The sequence below is a fragment of the Pituophis catenifer genome, unplaced genomic scaffold, assembly GCF_029215685.1.
Source record: "Pituophis catenifer annectens isolate HBS135680 unplaced genomic scaffold, rPitCat1.0.hap2 SCAF_2, whole genome shotgun sequence".
Classification (NCBI taxonomy): Eukaryota; Metazoa; Chordata; class Lepidosauria; order Squamata; family Colubridae; genus Pituophis; species Pituophis catenifer.
This window is the reverse complement of record NW_027256882.1, coordinates 105,833,742-105,861,704: the sequence shown is the minus strand read 5'-3', so window position 1 is coordinate 105,861,704 and position 27,963 is coordinate 105,833,742. Positions and strand designations below refer to the sequence as shown.

The 27,963-nt window shown below is 35.5% G+C and overlaps 1 protein-coding gene across 1 annotated transcript; it reads right to left on the bottom strand.

Moving 5' to 3' along the window:
* Positions 1-329: 329 nt before the first annotated feature.
* HSPA4 (heat shock protein family A (Hsp70) member 4) lies at positions 330-27,882 on the bottom strand. The gene is made up of 19 exons (XM_070937330.1): positions 27,468-27,882; positions 23,651-23,708; positions 20,865-21,005; positions 20,203-20,325; positions 18,424-18,523; positions 17,389-17,522; positions 12,581-12,825; positions 10,910-10,986; positions 8,912-9,063; positions 7,601-7,707; positions 7,296-7,429; positions 5,756-5,937; positions 5,397-5,489; positions 4,957-5,109; positions 4,420-4,545; positions 3,604-3,711; positions 2,740-2,859; positions 2,469-2,630; positions 330-1,577 (listed from the first exon to the last, which is right to left on the bottom strand). Exons 1-19 carry the CDS (start codon positions 27,572-27,574, stop codon positions 1,371-1,373), a joined length of 2,529 nt encoding a protein of 842 aa, XP_070793431.1. The 5' UTR covers positions 27,575-27,882; the 3' UTR covers positions 330-1,370.
* Between the last annotated feature and the right edge of the window lie 81 nt (positions 27,883-27,963).

The window sequence follows — 27,963 nt, the reverse complement described above, 5'->3', positions numbered from 1 at the left end:
AAAGAAGAAAAATAAAAAATATTATTGTACAAATATAATACTTTATATTTATACTTTATATATATAGTACTTTTATTTTTCTTCTTTGAAATTCTGGAACACTGACAGCGCTCTGAATTTCAAGTATGAACTAAGACCTAAATTAAAAGCAAAAACATTTAAAACTAGTATATAACCCTCATGATTGTAAAACATGGCTTTCAAGTCCAATATATTTTCAATGACTACTTAACAGTTGGTTTTAAAGAGATGTAATTCATGTTACTTATTTTCTAATCTTATGAGTTTCATTTAGTTTTCTTATAATCAACGGTTTTAAAAAAATCCAATAGAATCCAGTGCATTTATTTCTTGTAATGTGTATGGAAGCTTTCATTTGATTTCAACACATACAAGTTAATGACAATTATCAATACTAGAAGAATAACACAGCCAAAGTGTAAATGAACACAAGAGCAAACTGCCAGATTCCTTCTTTAGCTGGAAGATAAAACAATCATTTTCAAGTGTAGGAAAACAAATACTATCTTCTATGTTAGCTACTAATCAGAGTAATCCAGAGGCAGCTAGCAGTATACCCTCCTTTTTCCCCTACAACTAAGCTAGACAGAAATTTACACAGCATTTCTTATAGCTGGGGAGAAATTTATCATGAGGATACATATTGGATCTAATAGCATATTTTAGATAAATGCTATTCTGCATATCAGATAAACAATTTGATACAACACCTAGGACATAATGAATATTAATAGAGTGTGAACATGAACCGAGAAAAAACACTCCAGCTACTTCATTTCTTTACATTTAACCTGAATAAATCATCTGAGCCATGTTGCCTTATATCTCACATAACCATAAAATGGTACAACAAAAATGTATTAAACTTGCAGGTATAAAACATGCTATTATTGCTTCCATAATTCCAAAGGGATCACAATCTAATATCTTTATTATGCTCTTTTGTGTTAAAACCAGAGCTTTAAATACTTCTGGTAATTTTCCATGAACTAATGTTGCTTCAATCCACAATAGTAATTTAATTGTAGATTAAAAACAAACCACCAAACTGTTCTAGTTGCTCTTACACACTTTAAATAATGGAATTCACAACATGAACAGGATTAAACTGAAAAAGCAGATGTGCAAATCTAATAGCTATCAAGGATTTCTGGCATCATATGGCAAAAGACTTAATTTATCCAGCTGAAGATTTAACTAATTGAGAGTTTGCTTCTCCCTACCAACTAATCCCATCCAAAAATGTACTGTGAGAAAATAATAATTCTCAATTGGCTCCCATTTATATTCAGATCATAAAGTAGACAACATAAAGCTTTATTATAGTATGTAATATAAAGAACTGGAATTCAATCAATATCCATTTCCGGAAGTTTCTTTTCTGTAGATGTTGGAGCTGTTGAATCTGTATGCTGTTCAGCAGTCTGAGAAGCCTTGGTGGCATCACCCTGGCCTTCTACTGGACCATTCTGTTCTGCTGGTTTTTGATCCTCTTTTGGCAGTTCCACTTTGGGTTTGGGTTTGGTAACAATAGGATTACAGATGTTTATCAGTTCCTGAAATGAAAGAGTTGGAAGCACTGAATGACAAATTATATCAAAGTTGCCTCCCAAAATGTATGAAAGTTAACATGCAATGGCCAATTATATTCTTAACTGGGCTAAATGTCAACAATGTAAATAAGATATATTTAGTAATGAAAGAATTTTCCTTGGCAATCACATTGGAACATTTATCTAGGTTCCTATCCATAAGTCTCTCACTGTTTGTTCAATCCAAAATTGTTTTTTTTTCTTTGTAGTTAAGATCTTTTACACCATAAAAACATCCCTTTGAAGTTCTCAAGAAGAAATTAAAAAAATCTTAGTGTGAAGGAGGGTAGCTAGCTAAATCTAAATTTAATCCTGAAGGTTTGTCAGAATAAATTTACTTGAAATCATAGTCACTATAATGTTTGACCTAATTGTTGCTCTATTTCTTGTCTAATCTATCCTTGGAATAGATGCAGAATCTTTGTAAAAATTTGATATAATTCCATTTCTTCCTATCTAATAATTGTACTCTTTTAACTTGATACTAAAACCAAAGAAGACCATTAAATGGGTTGGGAAGACAACCACTATTTTTGTTTTAAAAAATGTCCACTCACTGCTTTGTTAAATCTTTCAAAACAAGTGGAATAATGTGAGCTCTGCTACTTTAAAGTATCAGAGCTAAAAGTATAAAAGTATCAAGCTTTAAAGTATCAAAGTATGGTACTTCCTGCCTCCTTTTTCGAAGATGTGTATAAAACACTTTTATTAATTCTTGGCTTAAAGGATTTAAATGAAATCATATGTGTTTGGTTTTTTTGTCAGCCTGAGATAATTTCATCTGTAAATTCTACAGAAAAAGTCTAAAAGAAATCATACCACCATTAAGTGCATTAAGATTAAAAACTTATTTACTTTCGTTTTTGCTTCAATTTCCTTTGCTGTAATAACAGGGTCCAAAGTAAGACTTCGCTTATGCTGAAGATTAAGCTTGTTGTTCATCCATTCCATTGCTTCATTTGTACTCTTCTCCACTTTCGCCACTTCAGCAGGGTCTAAGTGGTCATATTGCTCATCCTGGGGGAGGGGGAGGAATGGGGGAGAACATTCTCACAATTTAGTGCTGAAAAAAGAATGGGGACTTTTGAAATCTATTTTGAAGGTTAAGAAAGATATAAAAAGACACCTTTTCTTTAAATGCATGAACAGCTTTCATATATTGTTGAACATGTTTTCCAAGCTCTTCAAAAGCTTTTGGTCTTTCTTCAGATTCTTGAAATCGTGCCTGAATGGGCTGTCCCACAGCCTGAATTAAGAGAAAAATTTATCAAGAAGTTAGTATCCTGTGAGATGAATGGTGCTCATATTAAAAACTGCTTTAAATTGCTGAAAGTATTTCAAATTAAGTATGCTATAACTTGTAGCCCTTTAAAGCCTTGGGTATAGCCTCCAGCCTCTCTCCAAAAGACAATGCAATTGTAATGTGCCAAAATCAAACTAAACACATAATTTTAATTAAGCGAATCAAATCTAATTTTGCTCCTAGCCTCATCTGTTTTTGGACTGTGACATCTAGCATACCTAAGACCAAAGCTGAATAACCTTAGCTTATTCCTAACGCATGAACCTGGCCAGCATATTCAAATGTTTCCTAAGAATTACATGTGAAATTCTTTTTACAGAAAGATGATTCACTAAAGTACTTAGTTTAAAAGTGTCCAAACACTACTTGTTAAAGCAGTGTTTCTCAACCTTGGTAGCTTGAAGATGGGTGGACTTCAACTCCCAGAATCCCTCAGCCAGCGCTGCTGGCTGGGGGATTCTGGGAGTTGAGGTCTACCCATCTTCAAGCTACCAAGGTTGAGAAACACTGTGTTAAAGAATCCTAAAGGCAGAACATTACATATGTTTTCATGAAAAAAAGAAACATTATAGCTACTTGCTACCAGAATCAAATGGATTAGTTTAATTTCATTGTTTCTTTTTGTTGCCTAATAAGTAAAAAATCTTTATAGTCAGAGAAAATCTGGCAGTTTTCAGTCCCACTTACTTTTATTTCAACAAATTTATCAATATAAACTTGCTTTGGTTGATCTTCACCCTCTTCATACAGCCAGTTCTCTGTGTCTTCCAACTTCAAAATGAAGCTATTACGATCCTGGAAATAATTCAAATAAATTGAAGTGTTATTCTTCAGTGAAGAACTGAATTCTCAGCTTCCTAATTTTGAGAATCAAATATGCTACCAGGTTATATAATGCAGACAATCCTCAATTAATGACCATAACAGGAGCAGAACTTGATTGCTAAGTGGCATGGTCTTAAAGTGAAAAAATCACAAGACCATGCTGACTTACGACAACCGTTCCATCAGTGAGCATCAGTGGTGATCATATGACCGCGGAATGCTGGGACTACTGTACTGTAATTCTGCACCAGTTGTCAAAAGCCTGAATCGTGATCACATGATTGCAGGGACATTGTGATGGCTGCAACTTCAAAGACAGTCTGTAAGTCTCCTCATTCAGCATTGTTGTAACTTCAAACAGTTTCTGAAAAAATGGTCACTAAGCAAGGACTATTTGTATTGTAAATATTTGTGGAATTAAAAAGAGATCAGTGGGTCAAAGCTCTCAAGAGATTTGCAACTTAACACAGTTAGAAAACAAATTTGTAAAAAGGATGTAGCAGCAAATTCCACAGAAGTTTACATTGCCTAAAAATGTGCTACCTCATTAAATTAAGCACTTCCATGGAAATGCTTGAAAATTTAGTCAGAGAAGCTGGACCCTAGCAACACTCATATTAGATTGTTCTGAGCAGATCTGTTCCTATTTTTCCTAGTTGCACATCGTTAAATACCTACCTCATCACTAACAAATTTTTCATACACGCCACAGAGTTTGTCTCTCATTTCATAAACATACTCCTCTACTGCATTCTTGGCATCATTCCGCTCCTTCTCCAGTTTATCCTGCATGATCATTTTACCCTGCAGGAAATATAAAATGGTTACTGTGACTGTGTACAATTCAATTCTCTCGCCTGAAGCATCCTCCATGGAAACAAGCTTGACTTCTGATAAATTCAAAGATCTCTATGCAGTGTTCTTGATAACAACTAGTTGGACACTGCCTTCTTCCAAAGGGTCTTTCAATTTTCCAATTTAGCCTGTGTCCTGATATTCTTTGTTAGCATCTCATGCAAACACTGCTTACCTTCTGAGCCCAAACAAGTCAGCCTACTGTTATCACTTCTAAGGTAAGCAATAAATATTTATCACTGCTGGTTCATCACACCTTCCTTTACTGCAGGATGACAGAGTGAGATTACAAGGCTACATTGCACCTTTTGTTTTCAATTCTGGCCAAAATCCCGTGTTAAGTGTTTTAAACTAACTTACCTCATTCTCAATAAACAAGTTCAACATATCCTTTCCTATCTGCCACACCAAATGATTCTCAATTGGAAGATCAACTGTCGTTGTCTTTACTTTAGCTTTCTTAGCTTGAGGGGGCTGGTCCGTTTTCTTTTCTTTTGATCCAGCCTGAGATGTCTGCATTAAAACAGTATTTTAAAATAGAATTCAGGACAGAAACATGTAACGGATTTTGGTTTTTAGGCTATTCAATTTCATGAACAACTCTGCCCTAAATTGTTCCATCAACTGGGATATATGCCTTTAAGAAACATGAACTGAAAAAAGTATCAAATTGTTTTACAAATAGGCTGTTTAATAATTTTATCTTGGCTCATCCTTAGAGCAGAAAAGCAATCTTGCCATTTTCTTTCTATTATTCAACTAATTTTAGAATATGTTTTATTTTCAGACATAACTTTTACCTCCATTTCCTCAGACTCAGTCTTATTTTCAGCTTGTGTTTGCTGTTGTTGTTCCTCATTTTTCTGTTGTTCTTCCTGATCTATTTGCATCTTCTGAAATTAGAAAGCAAAATTGCTGGGTTACATGAAACTCTCATGTTATTGAATATGAGAAACTGAAAGTCCTTTGAATTCAACATCCCATACCTACCCACTTGTAGTACTAATCACTGAAGGGATTGTTATAACACTGAATTTCAGATACCAAAAGGAACTCAACTGTCTGGATCCCATCCCATCCCATCCCTTTATTTTTAGAGGGAAAGCACATTATGATGATGGTGTTATTTAAGGCAGAAAAAAAAAAAGCCACCCATTACCTCTTCATCTTTTGCATGTTGATCTGTTTCCATGGGCTCTTCATTTTCCTCTGATTTGTGAACCTCCACAAGGGATGCACTTGAAACACTGAAAATGCCATGGATGTTTACTCTGACTTTAACTTTCACTTTGGAACTGGATCCATCCTTTTGGGGTACTACTTTCTGAACTAAAAATTGAGCTAAATGGAAAATATAAAATATTTTCATTGAAGTAAAAATTAAATTGGAATTGCTAACAGAAAATAGTTGAAATCTCTACTGCTTCCATTATTTTCCTTATTGTGTTTTAATAAATGCAGTACAAAATTTGCTAATTTAAAAGATCATGGAATTTACAAAATACATAAAACCAAAGATACTATATAGCAGCAAATATTTGATTTTCCTTTATTGATCACATTATTTTACTAAACGTTTATCCTGCATTTTCACTATTTAAAACAATAAAAATTAGAATTTAAATTATTATAACCTGATTATTAATTAAACAGTGTATTGGTTAAAACAATTGCTAGACAGTATTTAATCATCATATCTTTAAATTTCTAAAAGAGATGTAGGCTAATCGTTTCAGTTTCTTGGAAGTACTACTCTGTTCAAAGGTAAACAGGCTCCTTCCCCAAGTATACATTCTTCTCTTGGGTCTCTAGCAGTCTAAGTAACAGAAAGTAAAGGAGGAGCAAATAAACTGAATTTGAAGGGCTTCTATTATCTCTCTAAGATATTTGTTTAATTCAATGGTTAAGTACCAAGAAGAGTTCCTCAAATGAGGATAACATTTCCTCTGAAACGGAATCATTTCACACATATTCCACAGCCCAAGTATAGTTGTAGACAGACGAATCAAAGTTCCCAACTCCTTAATACTCTAGTGAATTATTTTAAATTATGGGAACACTGCCATTTTAAAGACTTGGTTGCACAATCTGCTCTATGGATGTGAAAGTAGATATGGCAGCCCTGAAGCTCCAACGGTAAAGATGGCTTCCAAGATTGACAGTCACTTGGTTCTTTCATTTGGGAAAAGCATCTCAGGTTCCCTTGCATTGGGTAAAACTTGCCAGTTTGTTGCCATCTGCATTGGTAAAATGCCCCTTGACACTCTGCTCTTTTTAAAAAAAAAAAAAAAAATCTTGCCTCCCATCTCTTCAGTTTTGGTCTAGTTTTCTTTACCTCATTTGTCCTTTTTTCTGCCTAAATCATTTTTCACCCCCAGTTGCATCCTTCCTTCGCAGCCGTGCTATGAATAGCTTATATGCTATTCTTTCTAGCTTATATGCAAGCATGTACTGCTACCCTTCTAATTTTGTCATGGACCAAGAAGGATTTATGATGGGGCCCAGCAATCTCACGCATAACTAATAACACAATACAGTATTGCCTTCAATCTTAAAAACTAGGCTTTGTCTTACATTACTTGTCTTAGCATGGATATTAACACTAACACACGATCTCATGACAAAATAACTGAAGATATGTTCCTAGATTTTGATATATTAAATACACAGAAAGAAACAGTATCTCTTATGCTACATACCTATTGCAGAGTTTGGGTATGGCAATTCTTTAGGAGAACTGTAATAAGCTTCCAAAGTAAAGGGTTCCTTTCTGTAAAATGTAAGGACTTTGGAGAAAGGTGCAGCATGATTCTTTGGGAATACTTCACAATCACTATAAAAAGAATACATCCTTGTTCGCTCAAATAAGCAATTTTTGAGGCACAGAAAAGGCTTACACTACAAAAATTATGTCAATAGTTCGAATATAAGAAAAACTGTTAATGGAGTTTTATATGCATATTCATTATAACAGGATATACAAATCAGCTTTATTGGGAGTTACCTTATCCCCTCTTCTGCTGGGGAGTTCCATTTTAAGGAAATGGGGTACGGCACCAAATCTGTGATAGAAAATTCTCTCACTTTAAAAGCTGGTGATAGAATAGCACACTGTAAGGGGGAAAAAAAGTTCAGTAGCATCAAATTATGTATAACATTAAATCATATATCATCATGTATTAATACCAAAAGGCTGATAGGTTTCGATTTCAAAAACTCTTGTTTGTTCAATTAATGTATGGTCATAGGGTCAAACTCTGGATGTAAAGAGTACAAAAGTGCAGTGCTTTATCATTTTGTCTGTCCCATCTCCTTGCACTTGTCAGACTTCATCTCATCATCTCAATTTAATTTTTAATAATTAAAGCTATGAAAATATAATTCAGTTATAGATGGAAAAGTTTATTTCTTGGCTGCCTCGATTGGTTGCCAGATGCTTGCAGAATCGTGCACTTTCCTTTTGTTTTTTGCAGCCATTAAAAAAAAATGGCCATTTTCAATTGGAAACAGGTTACAATTCCCCATTAAGCTTTTATTCAAGAATCCAGCTTTGTATATCTCTAGTTAAATAGTAATTAGACAAATAATTAGGGATGAACAAATGAAGGAAAGTGAAAGTGTCATTGAGTTATTTTATGAAGTCATGAATCCCACTTTTATTTTAAAAAGATTAACATGTTTAACATATCATTAAAATATTGTGAAAAAAATAAAAGGCAATAAGTAATAAAAGCTATAAGTCTAATCAGATACCGAAAAGTCTTGATTTATTAAGATTTATAAAGCCATCCTTTTCACAAACTATGAATCTCAGAAGTTCATTGTATAAATGAGTAAATAAACTACAAAACAGCCTGCTCCAAAGCACTTTCTTAGCTTCAGATTGGAAGTTCTGCACATCCCTATTGCCAAATATGCTGAGACAATACTATCCAAACATCCACTGAAATTTTAGGACACAATTTCTCTTTCTTATGGAGTTGATCACACATCTGAAAGGAAGACCCCAAAATGTGCCTGATATTTGGGTAGGAAGGGACTGCAGAGGAGTGGAAAGGAAAAAAATGTTACACTGTACACATCCTAGTTCATGCAACTCTTTTGTTTGGGTTTGGACTATATAAATTTGCATTTTAAAAAACTAATTTGACTACTGCTGGAGCAAAGTGCATTTGCTAACAAATACTCAACATTTCTTTCCAATTCAACCATAACGTTTATTTGTAGCTCCTTTGAAACTAAAGGTGAACTAGTGTTTAATTAAAAACCACATTTTTAGCAGAAAACATTTTTTTCAGCATACCACCATTCTTACCTGTAATGCACAGCCTCGTGTGACAGCTTCATCAGCATTCAAAGTTGTACTGACTTCTTTACCAAAAAATTTACTGATCCGCTCTTTCACAGCAGGTATTCTTGTAGTCCCTCCTACTATTTCAACTGCACAGATATCCTCCTTCTTTAATTCTGTGAAGAAAAAAATAGTAGAGTCATTCTAAATCTAAATTCATTTGCATTAGTAGAATCCCACAGGTTTCAACATGTGCTACAATGGCATTTTAAGCAATGCAAGCATCATTGGCACATCAGTCTGGGAATACACATACAACAAATTCAAAGTGAAAGAAACATTTTTGAAGTATTCCATTTGGATTTGAATGAAGAAAATATCTTGTAATTTTTAACTGTATTTCTATCTATTTTCTCAAATAGAAAAGGGTTTTTTAAAAAGCAATCATCTGTCTGAAATGGTGTAGGGCTGTGATGGCAAATCTATGGCATGCATGCCAGAGGTGGCACTCAGAGCCCTCTCTGTGGGCACGCGCGTTGCTCTTCTGGGTTCCATCGCACACATGCGCACCGGCCAGCTGGTCCAGCGCGCATGCACATCAGCCAGCTGCTCTCTTCGGGGTTCTTCGCACAAAGACCAGCTGGCCCTCTTCCGGGTTCTGGCGCTCGGTGCCAAAAAGGTTAACCAACACTGGTATAGGGTTTCCTGTCTGAGCAAGGGGTTGGAGTAAAAAATCTCCAAGGTCCCTTCTAACTGTGTTATTCTGTTAAGTCTTGTAGCCTCAAAACTATGGAATATACTGCCCTCAAAGGAATCCTTGGGACCTATCTACCAGATATTTAGGAGAGTGTTTTTCTTTTTAAATATGTCTTTGATCTTGATTGGATGATACTGAATATTCATATATCTTGAGGGGCCGTTTACTGGGAAGGGGAATATTTTAGGGTTGGTATTATGTACATACATAGAACAGGGGTGGGTTCTAATTTTTTTTACTACCGGTTCTGTGGGCGTGGCTTATTTTGTGGGCATGGCTAGCTGGTCAGAGTCATTTCTGGAAGGTCCTCACACTTATGACCAGTCCTCGCACTTACGACCCGACTCATTTGTTTGCTTTTAACACTGATCAGCTGTGGGACGGCCCTTTGAAGCCCCGCGGCAAGAGTTTAAACAGTTTTTTTTCCCTCTAGTCATCAGCTGGGACTCAGGAGGCAGCCATAGATTGAGGGTGGGACCAAATAAAAGGTAAGAATAACGTGGGTGGGTGGGAGGGCGGGGGAGAGAACCGGTTCGGTGACGTCATATCGTCACCGCTACCGGCTTGGCCGAACTGGACCGAACCACTGACACAGAATGTGTAACTAGGCAACATAATACGTGAATAATAATGTGGCTAGTATTTTCTAGACATGAAAACATAACTAAATTTCCAGTCAAAGAACACAGTCCTTACAAATAACAGTATTTTTTTCTACCAAAAGTCCAGACTGTTTTATATTTAGCATTCTAATTATACGAAAACAAAGGTATTTGTAGTCTGGAATCAATATAATGAATATATTATATTATATTATAATATAATAAATATAATACAATACAATACAAACATACATATACAAATATACATATATATATATATATATATATATAATATGATGAATACAAACTTGAGAAGATACAATTGTGCTCTGAGAATTGTGATACTTCCAAGTAATATCTTTTATTTGTTGGATTTCCGTGCCATCTTTTGCCTTAGGGCAAACATTCTTAGTACTTTAATTTTATTCTCAACCTTGTGAAGTTATTGGACTGAGCGATAGAAAGTAATCAAAGTTACCCAGATTGGATGCTTGAATCTGAATTTTTCTAATCCTAACTTCTACATCATTGACTATTGATGATGCTCATTTTATTTTATCCAGCAGTTACAAAATATAAATTGCTCTACTATGCACTTTAGTGTTCCTGCAGTTACATTTATTAGTCCTGAACTGTACTCCAAATAACAAAATGTATACTTACTAGCTTGATCTAAGACGCTACGAAGAGGTGGTTCTATTCTGGCCAAAAGATCATCACACATCTCTAAGAATTTACCTCTATGGGTGGAAATGGAAAATTATTTTTTATGAAAAAAAGCATAAAGATTAATGGCAGTCTCTTAAATAATCCCCCAAATTGGCAACATTCACAAAGCTGCATTTAATAGGTTATATTTAGATAATAAGCCAAACTCAAGATAGTTCAGTCTGCTGTATTCCTCAACTCTTTTTTGTTTAGGTAAGATGCTTCTTTATTTCACTCCCACAATACATAAAAACAAATTTCTATAAAAGCATGCCACACAGAAATGGAGTTTCTTCATATTAAGAGATTAAGCATTCCTCTCTTTCTCATTCCAATTTACAGTAAAATTGTCACTTATGTTTTCAAGGTTATAGAGCACAAATTAAGAATTAAATACATAGCAGGTAGATGATAGATAGATAGATAGATAGATAGATAGATAGATAGATAGATAGATAGATAGATAGGATAAGATAGACAGACAGACATGGATAAAGATATAGCTAGATACACACACACAAATATGGAATTATGGGAATGGGTTTTGAATTAATGTTTAAAACATTTCGTATTATAGTTTTGGATGTGCTATTGCAATAGTACAGCGTTTGCAGACTAATTTATTTAAAGAAATATACATTTATAAATACAATGACTATTTTCAGTTGGGGTACATAACCTGCTTTCTCTGAGTTACACAGTCTTCCCTATCCACCTCCTATGCCAGAGAGGACAAGCTAAGATGAACTTAATTAAACATTATGTATTATGCAATTATTCCTTATGTATTTAATATTCTTCTCCTTTTTCCATGTTAAAGCTGTAATTTGGCAGCAAATTGGAGATTACATCTACACCTACACATCACTCTAAGATGATAGAAACAACACATTAATTCACATTATCAAAACCTCAGATCCAGCTCTGGGGAAAGAATTGAGAGATAAAAAAACCTGTAGTAGAAATTGTTAATAATTTCCCCAATTCTAACATATAACTGTCCACTTTTCCATTCCCTTCATTACAGGTAGTTTATACATAAAGTTTATTGTCATTGTACGTATATACACAATATACCCATACAACGAAATTCACATAACACCTAGAGACCAAGCCCAACACACCTGACAATCCCCAGACACACCCCCACCCACCAAAAATTCCCCACCCCTAAACCACCCAACTATCAATAGTTTGAACTTACAGCAATGCTGAACAAGCAGTAGTTATGACCAATCCTTGTACTTATGACTGCCACACAATCACATCTGTGACCTTTCCTGTTGGTTTTTGACAAGCAAAGTCAATGGAGAAGCTGGCAGGAAGTCACAAGAGGTGGTCAAGTGAGGTCCTTGCTTAACGTGTTCCTCACTTAGAAATGGCAACTGAAAACTGATGTGGCTAAGTGACACAATCATGAGGTTTTTTTTCAATTAACAATTGTGTCACTTAATAATGGAGTTTCCAGTCCCCAATTAGCATTCTTAAATTAAGCAAAAACTTATATCATTTAGCCAAACAAGTAAAATAAAGATATAAACAAAGAAGTGTGCTCGCATACTTAAAACGTTGATTAAAAAAAAAGTTTTTAGAACTTCATTACTGAGGTGTATTAATCTGCAATACCTGTTCATAGTCCCAGAGACATCAATATCGTTCATGAAGCATTCTATGTTCATAGGCAGGTCAGAAGCATTTGCACTCATCAGTTTCTTCAGCTTCTCACATTCCTGAGATAATCTTAACAGGGCCCGAATTTTGGACTTTATGTCTAGTTTGTATTTTTTCCCAAATTCTTCACAAAAATAATTTACTAATACTTCATCAAATTTCCTGCCACCGAGCATTGTGTCAAATGCTGTTGCAAGTACCTTCACAATAAAAAGAAAAAGTATATTATGTATTAAACAGATGGCAAGTTATTAATCAACCGATTAACTCAATCACCAATAATGAATCCAGTTTAGGGTCATATAAAGTACTAATCTAACAAATTACAGCAGCCTTGTAGAATGCATGTTTAATCACAAACACACACACGCTTCCCAATCCTACTTAAACATCAATAAAAAGACACTTCCAAGCTGAAAGAAAAGTTACCAGAATGTAGAAAACATCATACCAGACTATGTATCTTTAATGTCCTTAGCAACTGTCAATTACAGAATCATTTATGCAGAGAGAATGCTTTTTCATAATATACTGAGCCATGCTAGTTATCCTTAGCAAATTATTCAGAGGCATATGGCTGTAGTATGGCAAAACCACCTGGTACACTCAGAGCTTCCTGTATTATCTAAATGTAAATTAATGGCTACAATATAGTTAAGCAGCCATTAACCTGCCTGGAGAGTGAAGTGAATTTATTCCAATTTCCTTTCCACTTACTACATTCTAATGAGCATACACAGTTTATTTAAATAAACCAACTGAGAGAAGGACTAGCCACCTCCATCCTGCACAGATATTATGTGCTACCATCAGCTCCACTCAGTTTTTGTCACTTTGTCCGTTCTTGTCACTTTTCCAGGGGGAATAAACAGTCAGCCAATGTTGAATCTATTAGCTAAACTTCTAATTTGTTGTGTCCCTTTGTCATATTGTTCATGAAATGAAATTTTCATTAAATGAAATGCTGCTTTGATTCTTTACTGAATCCCTGAAATGGGGCCACATATTTAGTAATTGGAAAAGAAGTGTGAATTTTATATTGTTCATGGTATACAGTTGCAAGAAAAAGTATGTGAACCCCTTGGGATTACGTGGAGTTTTGCATGAATTAGTCATAAAATGTGCTCTGAACTTCATCTAAGTCACAACAATAGAAAAACACAGTCTGCTTAAAATAATACTACACAAACATTAGATGTTGCCATGGTTTAATTGAACATAACATGTAAACATTCACAGTGCAGGGAGGAAAAAGTATGTGAGCCCCTAGCCTAATGACTTCTCCAAGAGCTAATTGGAGCCAGGAGTGAGCCAACCTTGACTCCAATCAGTGTGATGATATTGGATGTGTTGCTGACAGCTGTCCTGCCCTTTAAAAACACACCTGTTGGGTTTACTGGTTTCAAGAAGCACTGTCTGATGTGAACCATGCCTCGCAGAAAAGAGCTCTCAGAAGACCTACGATCAAGAATTGTTGACTTGCATGAAGCTGGAAAGGGTTACAAAAATATCTCCAAAAGCCTTGATGGTCATGTGTCCACGGTAAGACAGACTGTCTACAAATGGAGAAAGTTTAGCACTGTTGCTACTCTCCCTAGGCGTGGTCGTCCTGTAAAAATGACTGCAAGAGCACAGCGCAGAATGCTTCATGAGATAAAGAAGAATCCTAGAGTGTCAGCTAAAGACCTACAGAAATCTCTGGCACATACTAACATTTTTGTTGACACATCTACAATAAGGAAAACATTAAACAAGAATGGAGTACATGGGAGGACACCATGGAGGAAGCCATTGCTGTCCAAAAAAAATGAAGTTTGCAAAAGAGCACCTGGATGTTCCACAGCACTACTGGCAAAATATACTGTGGACAGATGAAACCAAAATTGAGTTGTTTGGGAATAACACACAACACTATGTGTGGAGAAAAAAAGGCACAGCACACCAACATCAAAACCTCATCCCCACTGTAAAACATGGCGGAGGGAGCATCATGGTTTGGGGCTGCTTTGCTGCCTCAGGGCCTGGACGGATTGTTGTCATTGATGGGAAAATGAATTCCAGAGTTTATCAAGACATTTTGCAGGAAAACGTACAACCATCTGTCCGCCAACTGAAGCTCCGCAGAGGATGGGTGATGCAACAGGTCAATGACCCAAAGCATACAAGTAATTCAACAAAAAAATGGCTTCAACAGCACAGAATACGCCTTCTGGAGTGGCCCAGTCAGAGTCCTGACCTCAACCCGATTGAAATGTTGTGGCATGACCTTAAGAGAGCGATTCACACCAGACATTCCAAAAATATTGCTACACTGAAACAGTTTTGTGAAGAGGAGTGGTCCAAAATTACTCCAGATCGTTGTGCAGGTCTGATCTGCAACTACAGGAAACTTTTGGTTGAGGTTATTGCCGCCAAAGGAGGGTCAACCAGTTATTAAGTCCAAAGGTTCACATACTTTTTCCTCCCTGCACTGTGAATGTTTACATGTTATGTTCAATTAAACCATGGCAACATCTAATATGTTTGTGTAGTATTATTTTAAGCAGACTGTGTTTTTCTATTGTTGTGACTTAGATGAAGTTCAGAGCACATTTTATGACCAATTCATGCAAAACTCCACGTAATCCCAAGGGATTCACATACTTTTTCTTGCAACTGTATATGTGACAATGTTGGGAGATTTTTGATGTGCTAATTTTCAATTTTTGCAGTAAAGACACTGTACTCTGCAGTAATTGTCCTTTTTGCCATATCTATTTTCACTTCTGATCAATCTTTCACATCAACATAAATTTAACTGCAAGTGTGATTCAATGGTAAATAATTTCAGGATGTTTGCTTATGTATAGATCATATTCTGAATTTCTTCTTTTCAAAAACATAATTTGTTTTGTAATGTTGATATCGCAAATTAAACTCACTCTTTCAATTCAAAATCTGGGAATCTATGTTCCAGATGGAGACATACTCATTCAACAAACCACAAAACAGTGCTATTATTTATTTCAGTTCCAATACAGGCAATCAATACTTGTTTTCATTCAGGGTTAAAGTGAGCAATACAGGTAGTCCTCGACTTATGACCACAATTGAACCCCAAATTTCTGTTGCTGGGTGAGATGGTTGTTAAGTGAGTTTTGCCCCATTTTACTACCTTTATTGCCACAGTTGTGAATTTGTCTTCCCCATTGATTTTGCTTGTCAGAAGATTGCAAAAGGGGATCACATGATTCCAGCACACTGCAACCATCATAAATATGAATCAGTTGCTCAACAACTGAATTTTAATCATGTGATCATGAGAATGATGCAAGAGTTTTAAGTATGAAAAATGGTCATAAGTTACTTTTTCAATGCCATTATAACCAGGGTGGATTTGATTTAAATTGAGTTGATTTAAATCACAATTTAAATCATGATTTAAATCACTAGTAAAAAGGCTTGATTTAAATCAACTCGATTTATATCATAATTTTTCAAGAGCAACTGTCATCTCTGCTACTCCTTTGACCCACTGTTGACTCACCGATAGTCCCAGTGTTGCAGAATATACAGCCTCATGCTACATAACTAAGCTCCATTTCATGCTGAATAAACTAAATTATTTATGTATCTTAAATAGAAAACTATCTTACGATAGATTTTTACCCAAAAGATATTATTAAAATAAATTCGATAAAAATAAAAAAAATCCAATTTAAATCAAAAAAATCTGATTTTTTTGTTTTTTTAAAAAAAATCATTGATTTTTATCCACCCTGATTATAACGTTAAATGGTCACTAAATGAACTGTTATAAGTTGAGGAATAAATGTATATGAAATAAACCAGTGGTGAAATCCATTCTTTTTTTTACAACCAGTTCTGTGGGTATGGCTTGGTGGGCATGGCAGGGGAAGGATATTGCAAAATCCCCATTCCCACTCCACTCTGGGGCCAGCCAGAGGTGGTATTTGCCGGTTCTCCGAACTGCTCAAAATTTCCGCTACCGGTTCTCCAGAACCTGTCAGAACCTGCTGGATTTCACCCCTGAAATAAACAGCTATGAGGAAACATAATCTATAATGCAGCAAACGATAACATTTGTGTACCTGGCAACCTGCCCAAAATACAGCACACAAAAAACACAGGGACAATTACATTCTCGTATAACCTGTGCACTTAATTTCCTTATAGCAAAGAAATCAAAAACTAGTCAGGCAATATTGTATATATAACTGGTTCTCTCTCACACGTCTGGCAGAGACAGAATGTGCACTTGCTGTTCAACATGTTTTATATTAGCCTAGGAGCCTTTTCTTTACTGTAATTGGGTTAAAACAGAAAGATTTCAAATATTTTTTCAAATCTATTGTTTTAAATGTTTTCTGTATTTTAATTATATTTTTTAATTACTGTATAAGCTGCCCAGAGCCATTAATTTAGACGGGCAACGATAAAAATTAATTGAATGAATGAATCAATCAATCAATCTAGGAAATTTGACATTATGATCACTAAAGGATAGAATAAATCTTAGTATTACCTCCTCTGCTACTTGACCCTCTCATAGTCACACATAAAGCAAACACTGCAGTTTAGTTCATTATATTGCTTTTTATAAGGAGGCAATTTCCAAGTTGATATATTACATTAAGTCATGATTTGCTGAATTACTAATACTATACTGAATAATGCATCAATACTTCCACATTTTTCAGCTATAAATAACTTAAAATGGTAGCAATAATATCGTAGTTAACATGAATAGACTTTATACTTGCCTTCAATTTCCCCTTGTTGAATGCACATACAGATACTTGATAAGCTGAATGCCCTATATCAACAAATACCACATTTCTTGGTTTTTCTTCTAATGCAGGCAGATCTTGTTTATAGATCCCATAGGCCAGAGCAACTAGACAGAAACATACAGAAATTTCATTATCCTCTATTTAAGAATTCTTTTAATTTTTGGCTAAGAATACCATTTAAACATTTAGTGCACAATTGCAATCATCCACCAGAAAACAAATATTCTTAATATGGATTAAGGTCTATATGATAAATTACCTTTTTATTATAGACAGAACTTTCGTAACACTCTCTGTAAATCTCAAACTTTCTAATGAAAATAAACAGTGTACAAACTAAGTATATATAGAGAGAACATTTCTAGAAACACTGAAGCCATATAGAAAAACCATTTTCCCTTTTCAGGATTTATCTCCAGAATACTTTGGCTGAAATCCAATTTTAATAATTTCCACAAGTTATTTACTAAAATGCTATATCTCTAAGCTGCTTCCTGTAAAAAAAACCCTAAACCTCAAAACAGTTTGTAGTAATGGTTCTTTTCCCTCATTTTCTTCAATCTTTCCACTGTCCAAAATATACTGTATTTTAAAAATTTCTGAGGATGTAGAGACGCCAGGTCCTATCTCAATTACAACAAAAAAGTCATTCCATTGGAGAAAAAGGGAAACTACTGTAGCAAAATAACTTTTTAAATTTGTAGATTAATTTGCTTGAAAACACTAAAAAGAGAAAATATTTCAGATATGTTTTATTGTTCTTCCAGATTTCTTTTGTGAATTTCTGTGCTTTCACATTAAAAGTAATTAAAATGTGAAAATAATTATTCTACTCATGTACAAATCTGAATGACTGTAACAGAAAAAAAGTTTAGTGAATGGAAATAAACCATTAATTATTTCTCCTTTATTCAATGTAATAAAATTAAGACTAAAACAAAACTTAAACTTGGGTGCAAGACTTGCAAATATATACTTCAGTATTCTTTGCAGTTATCTACCTACCTGCGGTAGTTTCATTAATTAACTTCAAACAGTTTAATCCAGCAATCTGTGTAGCATCCATGAGAGATCTCCGCTCTGCATCTGTATAAAAGCAAGGAACCTACAAGACATTTAAAAGTTGATTTTTAAAAAGAATACTTTCAAATAAAAGATTTTTAATAATTGGATTTTTATCCACATTTCTTATATTTTACCCCAAGTCATACATAGGATAGGGAAGTAAAAGTTAAATGACCTGGCTACTAACATTGTTAACAGCTAATAGTTAATAAATAAACATATCATCTGCATCTGCACCTCTATAACTGTCTGGTTTGGTTCTGCAACCAACAAGACAGACAGACTTCAGAGGATAATTAGAACTGCAGAAAAAACAATTGCTACCAACCTGCCTTCCATTGAGGACCTGCATACTGCACAAGTCAAAAAGAGGGCTGTGAAAATACTTACAGACCCCTCGCATCCTGGACATAAGCTGTTTCAACTCCTACCCTCAAAACGACGCTATAGAGAACTGCACACCAGAACTACTAGATACAAGAACAGTTTTTCCCCCGAACGCTATCACTCTGCTAAACAAATAATTCCCTCAGCACTGTCAAACTAGTTACTAAGTCTGCATTACTATTAATCTTCTCATCGTTCCTATCACCCATCTCCTCCCACTTATGACTGTATGACTGTAACCTTGTTGCTGGTATCCTTACGATTTATATTGACTGTTTCCTAATATGATTTGATTGCTTATTTGTTCCCTATGACTATCATTAAGTGTTGTACCTTATGATTCTTAACAAATGTATCTTTTTTTTATGTACACTGAGAACGTATCCACCAAGACAAATTCCTTGTATGTCCAATCACACTTGGCCAATAAAGAATTCTATTCTATTCTATTCTATTCTATTCTATTCTATTCTATTCTATTCTATTCTATTCTATTCTATTCTATTCTATTCATATTGTTTAGTACAAGACACTAATACAAGAATAGCAAAATAATCTATGTTAAAATAGAAACTCTTACTGAACAGAATAAAGTCAGCAACAAAAAAGAAAGATGAGCACAGAGATAATCCTACCTTGCCAGGCTAGAAAAGAGCCTGAAGTTTGTCATACCTACCATTACTTGGGTAGATAAAAATAAGGTAGTCCAAGATTCTAAATATTTTTGTTTCAGATGATCCTCAGGTTATGATTACTCATTTAGTGATTGTTCAAATTTGCAATAGCACTAAACATGGGGGACTTAAGAATTCTGGCCATTGCAACTAGCTGTTATACCCTTCCCACGAGCAAAGTCAATGGGAAGTTGGCAGGAAGTTACAGGTTACAGTCAGGTAAGAGCCTCATTTAACAACCCACATGGCCCTTGCTTAATGATAGCAACCAGGACCAGGCTAGAATTGCCATTGTAATCAGAAGATACTTGCATATTGTGGTGACTAAATATTAAGCTGCCAAAGAAAAATATTTTTGACTAAGACCCTAATATTCGTAAGTTTTATAGAAACCTGTGATACAGACACAATATTTACATGCCAAAATATCAATCTTCAATCATTTGACTAATCACATTTACAATCCAAATACTATCTTTCCTTTAGTTATCTGTAAATAAAGAATATCAGCCACCCCATATAGCCTGAGAGCCTTCCAATATGATAAACCATCATGAAGGAAGCTAGACAACAAGCTGTAATCAATTTCATTCATTTTCATTCATAACCTTTAGAAAAATTAAACTTAGAAAATATCAAAAAGATACAGATTACTTACTGATACAACACAGTCAACTACAGGTTTTTTAAGAGCATTCTCTGCAGTTTCTTTTAGTTTAGTGAGAAGCATTCCTGTAATCTGCTCAACTGTGAAGTTTCGTTCTTCTTCCATATATTTAACCTTAGTTAGAAAAAAAATATTTTAATTTGCAATTTTCCAGAGTAATTTTCTCCACTAAATCTTTAATAACATGTTTAAAGTTTAAATATATTTCTCCCTTTGCTTCACAAATAAGCACAAAAGAGCAATCAACAGTATGCTTTATTTTTCATATTTTTAAGGGAAAAAATTCTGGTCATACTTACTTTATCTCAAAGAATGTATCTCAGTCAACCGCAAAAGATAACTTTACTGGGAACAGCTTGTATCCCATATTGTTTAACTTTAATATTAATAAACAACATCTGCCTATCTCATGTCCTTGGGAAGGACTTGATAAGGAGACAGAAAACCAGTCTAAACATCTGGCTGACTGTCTAACCAACAATAATTTATAAACCACACAACTCCCATCTCTTTAAGGAAATAGTAGCAGTTGAATTCTTAAGATTTGAATATCTGTATTTCTCTGCTTTTATTTTTTTTCCCTTCTGCCAAATAGCCAAACAGTATTCTAATTTTGTAAGCAAGCATTAATATGTGCACATTCAAGGTCATACCTTAATGCCAACTGAAAGAGAGGGCAGCTGGACAAGCTCATAAGCAAGTTTAGCTTTTTCATCATGAACAAAAGGATCCGAAAATGCACGACCATGAAATCTTTTAAAACCTTGCACTGTATTCTTTGGATTTGAAATTACCTAGAAGAGAACAGAATTTAGCCTCATGTAACAAAACATTAATACTTTTGCAGTAAGCTGTAGAAACACTTTGAGGAAAAAGTACAACACTTTTATAGAATTTCATAATTTTTTTCATGGTACAGAAACTTACATATTTTTCTTGTAAGGTATCAAAGTATGCTACACAATACCATGTTTCCCTGAAAATAAGACCGGGTCTTATTTTCTTTTGACCTCCGAAAAAACAAACTAGGGCTTCTTTTCGGGTGGGTCTAATTATTGACTCATCTTGTGACAATGGCACCAACAGCCCTGCCCAGCAGGAGCCCGCTGCCGGCCCATTTCTTCTGTGGCCGCTTGCCATCGCTCGTATGCATCACCCCCGGCCTCCATTTTGCCATCAGAGCCTTCCGGAAAGCCCTCTTCCGTTGAGAAACAGGCTCCGGATTGACACGCAAGGCACCCCCTGGCTTCCATTTCACCTTCAGATGCCTTCCGGAAAGCCCTCTGAAGCCGATAACAGACCCCCCCCATCCCCACCCTAGCTTAATTTTTATCTCACCCCACCCCCTGCACCCCAGGATGGGCGTGGTCTTAATTAGGGCTAATTTTGGGGGTAGGGTTTAATTTGAGTGCATGCGGTCAAAAATATCATAGGGCTTCTTTTTGGGATGGGTCTTATTTTAGGGGAAACACGGTACAATCAGAAAAACAACTAAGGTATTGAACATATATCAGAAATAGCATATACAAAATAATACTTCCATATTTTATATTGGGGATTTGCCCTTCAGGAACTTTACCCAACCAATTACAAGTAGTCCTAAATTTACAACTCATTGAGACCAGAATTTCCAGAGGTAAGCAATGCAGTTGCTGTATTGCCTGACTGTATGACCTTTTTGCCACAGTTGTTTCCCCCATTTACTTTGTTTTCAGAAGCCAGCTAGGGAGGTTGCAAATGGCAATCACATGACCTCAGGATACTGCAACCATTGTAAATATATGCCTGTTGCCAAGCACCTGAATTTTGATCACATGATCATTGGGCTATTGTGATGGTTGTAAGCATGAGGATTGGTCACACATATTTTCAGTGCCATTATAAATTTGAATGGCCACTAAACAAATGGTTTTAAGCCAAGGATTACCCATATGTGCAAATGAGGTTAGAAGAAATTCAGTCATCCAAATTGTGCAAGAGTTTATTGCACAAGAAAATTAAGTAATCTTCAACAATCCGAGCTCCATCTGAAAGTAGCACCCCAATTTTCTTGCTATAACTAGTTAACTAACTCAACTACAAGCAAGTTTTTCGATGCATTTCTTTCTTGTGTAGAAGTTATACAACCTTAATGAAATGAAAACTGGTGATGGTATTAAATATTTATTTGCTTAAGCCTTAGTAAAGCAAATACAGTCAACATACTGTCAAGTCAGAATTTAAGGTGGAAGGATATTGTGGATGAGTAAGATTATGACACAGAGGAAAGATCTTTATCTAGAAGATAAAAAATTAATTACAATTTCCTTTATATTTTAAGGGCATATAAAGATTAAACAATTTTTGTTATGTCCTATTTGTTAGCAACCACCTGATCTGAGTGTTGCAAGTCAAGCCTCTCATAAATCACTTATTATAATGCAGGTCATGTCATTCTTTCCATTTTAAAACATAACGACCCCAACACAGAAAATGAAACATCGTTGCGTTAACAATTTGCACTTTTTCTATTTTAACATATAAATTGAGTTAACATTTGACTGCTCCAGACATCTGCAAGGCGTCCAATACATCTGAGTATAGTATAGTATCTATATGAAAATACAAAGATTTCCTCAAATTGAGCTCAGCTCCTGGCACCTGGTATTCTTACCATTTTCTTGGCACTTTTATAGAGGTTATTTCTTACTACCTTTGTGGGGGATAGTTTATTTATTTCCCACTTTAGTTTACATCCTTGGAATTTCCATGAAGTCCGTTTAAATACTCACTGCAGCTGGCCCTATTCAACCATAATTGGCTAAAACACAACAGTCTTATAATAGTATTCAAATATTAAAGCAAAAGATAGTTATAATTCATAATCATAGATAAATCATGCCATTTCTAAACTTATGCAAGAACTATAAAATAAAGAACATATAATAAGAGGGGTATTACAACCCCCTTGTAATTTTATGTTGGAACAATTCAGATCTGGACTTTCTCTTCATCGAATGGGCCAATAGAAATTTTACAAGTGTGGTTTGTATATTTCTGGAAGTCTTTCATCGAGAATCAGGAATGGGGTGGGTGGGTGGTGGCCTCATTTTAGCAACTAAATCCCTTCTTAAATTCAATTGCTGAGAAAAGTGAAACCACCAGAACAGGAAAGAAATGCACAAGAGAGATGTATGGCATTAGTTTACTCAAGTATAAAAATTTCCCATTTGGATTCCAGAATATACTTCAAATTATTCACCAAGTTAGGATATTTTTAATAGGATAAGCAAACATAGTATAGAAAACATAAATGTTTCAAGAAGTCAAATTCATTAAGCCTGAATACGAAATATTTAACACAATTGTTTTAACACAGAGAAAAAATTAATATGATTCAATGTTTTCATGTTTTTCTAGCAATTATGTAATTATTAAAAGATTAACATAAAAGCCTTACCTGGCTCTTGGCTGCAGCTCCAATTGAACGGTTCTTGGGTCCAAATGATATACATGACCTAACATAAAATAAAAAAGTAGTTTGAAAAGTTAGATCACAGTACTTCAGTTTCAATATAGGTTTCAAAAATAAAACTATTAGTAAGCTTAAATGATACGAAACTTAATAAAGATGTGCACTCAATGAATTTATTAACAAAGATCATTTTTTTTAATTAGAACAAATTTCCTAATAGGTTTGTGTCATCTTGTTGTGGGGAAAAGAGGAGGAGGAAAGGAATATTGTGTATGTTTCCTGCTTTGAGTTACCATGCTGATAAAATACGAAAGATGAGATTTAAATCTAATAAATAAATCTTGGTAAATTAAAATTCCTTCTATGGAACATCAATCATTTTTTGTTATCCATTTAACACAGTCCACCTAATTTTCTCCAAAAAGTTAGCTTTTTTGTTGGATGAACTTTTTATAGATAAATTTATAGGCAAATGATTTTATGATTATTATTCATCATGTTACTGACTTGGATTTAAGATTTAACAGGAATTAGTTAAATCTTTCCCAAGTGTCTCCTATTTTTAAGAAACTGATTTTCAAGGGAGCCTGAAGAGACAACATATGTAATATTTTATCTTTTCAGTGTCATCTTCAGAGTCGCCTTGAACCAAGAGATAAGCAGCACATAAAATTTGATAATAATAATCCTTGGGACAGACTTGATAGATGGACAAAAATGCCAGATCCAGTCTAAACATTTAGGTGACTATGCGACACTATAATATCAATAGTTAGAAAACCTCTGTGTCTGATTAAATGAATTTGGTAAACATGCTATCTCATCCCACAGAAGATGTGTGTTATGGAATTCACTCAAAAATTGAAAACCACAAGTATGCCCCATGAAAAACATGGTGCACTGAAAAAGATGCCTGTTTTATTGCTGCACTCAATACTTATAAATTACAGATAGAATGATATATAGTACAGAATAACTTATTTTAAAGCAGTATGCATTGCTGCTCAAACTCACATTGCCTAACACTGAAAAATAATTTATTTATCCTGCCTTTATAAGTAACTCAACATGATACTATTTTCCCCAGAACAACTGTGTGAGGTGGGCTGAAAGAGAATGACTGGCCCAAAGTCACCCAGCTAACTTTCATGCCTAAAGAGGGACTAGAATTCAGTCTCCTGGTTTCTAGGCCAGAACATTAACCACTACACCAAATGGCTCTTACATCATATATTTCTCAGCAATATATTCTACACTATCAAATTTTAAATGTCTTCTTTCCAAATCTGTTAATACCAGCCAAGAATGCAAACTATTACTAATATAATGTGTCTTTTAACAAAACTTATGGTACAAGACCATTGAAACAGATGAACATATTTGAACATATTCAAAGAATCAAGAAACATAAAACTAAACTTCTTCATTTTCAGAGATATAATTAATTTTTCTTAGGAAAAACAAACGTTTGCAATATAATTGGTCTGAGAAATGACCAAGTTCAGTTTATAAAAAATACATACTGAACATGACACAGTAAGGAAGAGAAAAATGCACAGATCAAAATAAGTACATAAAGGAAGGATGAAGGATATGCAAATAACCAATTTTGTTGTATACATGATGTACAATGACAATAAAGGCTATACTATGTGCATGTAATAGATTAAACTGAGAAAAAAAAATCAGAAATGTAAATACTGCGCAGCTATAACAGGCAATTAATTTACAAAATGGAATATATATGAAAACTATATAAATATAATTTAAAATAAATCCAGAATACAATATTACCTTTTCTAAAATGTAGACTTTACAATTATCCTATTTCCAAGGTTTATAAAATTTCCCACACCAAAATGCTAGATCAGAGCTCTCTAATGTGAAGTTTAAAAAAGGGTTTCTAGCATCTTTAAGGAAAGTAGAAGCAACATCAGATGATAAGCCAACTAAGTGGATAGCTAGAGTACACTATGGCTGGTTCCATTAACCTGTCTGAATTAATTTTCTTGATGTAATCAAAGCTTTTATGGCAGAATTCTGGCTTTCTGTATGTTGCTTCATTACAACTTATATCACCCCAACTGGGCACGCTGGTTGGGCTGATTAAGAATTAGGGATGCTAAAGTTTCCCCACTACTAAACTGAAGGATATACTTAAGACAGTAGCAAACCTGATTTCAGAAACACTTACGTTTCTCACTGAATAGTTTACCATCTGACAAATCACACTAAACTAAATTAATTTCCATGAAGACAAATGCCTCTGCCCAAGAAAGCAGAGATTTGCAAGAGGTAATTTAGGTAAAATAATGGAATCCAACCTCATGTTCAGTGTAGAAAGAAACACATCCAGTAAAGGAAAAGCCCACCACCTCTCCTTATTGATTCTATTGTCAACTATTCCTTTGTAAACTTAAAAATAACATTCAATCACCACCTTTTTTCTTGTAACAGTAATACAATTATGCTTTGTCTGTCACAGCCTTTTTTTGTATGGCACTCCTTCAAATACAAGAAAACAGCTCTCACATCCCTCCTCAACCTTCTCTTCAAAAGTAAAGATACCAAGTTCCCAGTCTCTGATTATCTTTAATGAACTTCTTTGGATCACTTCCAATTTACATTCTTCATTTAAATAAAATTAAATAGAATGGAGTTTTTCATTTCAATACAAAATATTAAAAATAGTTGGAAGGGAAAGAGCAGCATTGGAAAGAAAATATTTAAGTGCAACAACTTAGAACCAAGCAGCATACAAAAATTGTAAATTAAAATTGTGTACAGATATCAAAGTATAATGAAAGATTGGAGGGAAAGAGACATTCTGTTGATGCTAGTATTAAACAATGAATACATTTTACAACATTACTGCAAATCACCCATTGATGATCCAAAGTCCAGTCCTATCCTCACCATATTTCTTCATTAGGGTATATGCACTGCACATATTTTACAAGTTGAGTTTACTTACCCTGTACAGGACGTTATCTTTAAAATAGTATTAGCTAGGCTCTTTCTAGAACAGCACTGAAGTTACGCTAGATGAAATTCACTCATGAAATTCCCTTCAGACTAGATGAAACCTACATCCTCCCACCCCCGTCTATTTTCAATTATGTGAACAATACCGCCTTCTCCGAGCAAATAAAAAATAAAAATACAAACTTAATAATCATATTGATTTATATAAACTGTGAAAGCTCCTGGTGGATTAGCTTATTTTTTCCCAACAATTTCACTGTCGGTTAGGATGATCTTTCAAATCCCAGCGCCGATCCCTCGAGGCATGCCGCAGTTATAGGAAGGCAGCTTCAGAAACATTTATTTAAACCGGGTTACTTTCCCCTTCCTCTGCCCAAGCAGCCAGCTCCTCCACTGGCCGTTGCCGAACCCATTCCCGTCCCTTTTTCCAGGGGGACCTCTATGTGGAGCGGAGGGGAGAGAGGAGGAGGAGGAGGGGAAAAAAAAGTATTCCTCCTAGGCGCAGCAGCACCTCGCATTACTCACGAATTAAGGGCGCACTTCCCTCCCCCCCCCCGTTCCCTCTGCTTTGAAAACCCAAAGGTGTGGCCGCTACGGGTGATAATCACCTCTTACCACTTTCCAATTCTAACGAGAAGGTAGAGCTTAAGGGAGGATGGCGGCGTTTTCTAGGCCACCGGCGCTCGGGGGTGACCGCACCTCTGACAAGTTTGCGGCGTTTCCGGGCCCCCTCTGCGGCGTCTCCCCCGCCACCCCATATCCCGGAGCTTTCGCCTTAAATTTGATCCCCGGCTTCCCGCTGGAGAAGTTTACTCACGGGGTGCAGCGGTCGCTGTACTCGTTGGCGATCGTTTCGATGCCCCCAGCGCGGGCCACGGCCACATAGCAGCTCTGGAAGCCCAGATCGATTCCCAGCACGGACATGGTGCCTTCGGGGACGAGGGAGAGAAATGCCGGAGAGAGGCCCGAGAGGCCTACTTCAAAAGAAGATCACACGGGGCCGGCTGGCCAGGCAGACGAAGAAACTAGAGCCGAGCGGAGGAGAAGAATCCTGAGCGGCCGCCGCCTGAGGGGGAGGAAACAAGTTCACCGCCGCGGGAGCCTCTCGCAGTTCACCCGGAGCGGCCGCTCCGACTGTTTAAATGGGTTGCCGCAGCACGCGACTCCGGATGCCTCCTCGCGCTGGTGGGGCGGGGGGAAAGGGACAGGCGAAGCGGCAGCGCAGAGAAATCTCGAAGAATCCTGATCCGTCTAAAGAAAAGTGGGGGGGGGGAGGAAGCAGGAGATTCTCTCGCGAGATTCCGAGCCGCGAT

What these genes read in the sequence shown, in the direction of transcription:
- HSPA4 (XM_070937330.1), bottom strand. Translation starts at nt 27,574, where the DNA reads ATGTCCGTGCTGGGAATCGATCTGGGCTTCCAGAGCTGCTATGTGGCC. An exon ending in GAGCTGCAGCCAAGAGCCAG is followed by an intron (nt 21,006 to 23,650) that starts GTAAGGCTTTTA and finishes GTTCTCTTCTAG; the next exon opens with GTAATTTCAAATCCAAAGAA. An exon ending in ATAAATTTGTTGAAATAAAA is followed by an intron (nt 2,860 to 3,603) that starts GTAAGTGGGACT and finishes CTCTTAATTCAG; the next exon opens with GCTGTGGGACAGCCCATTCA.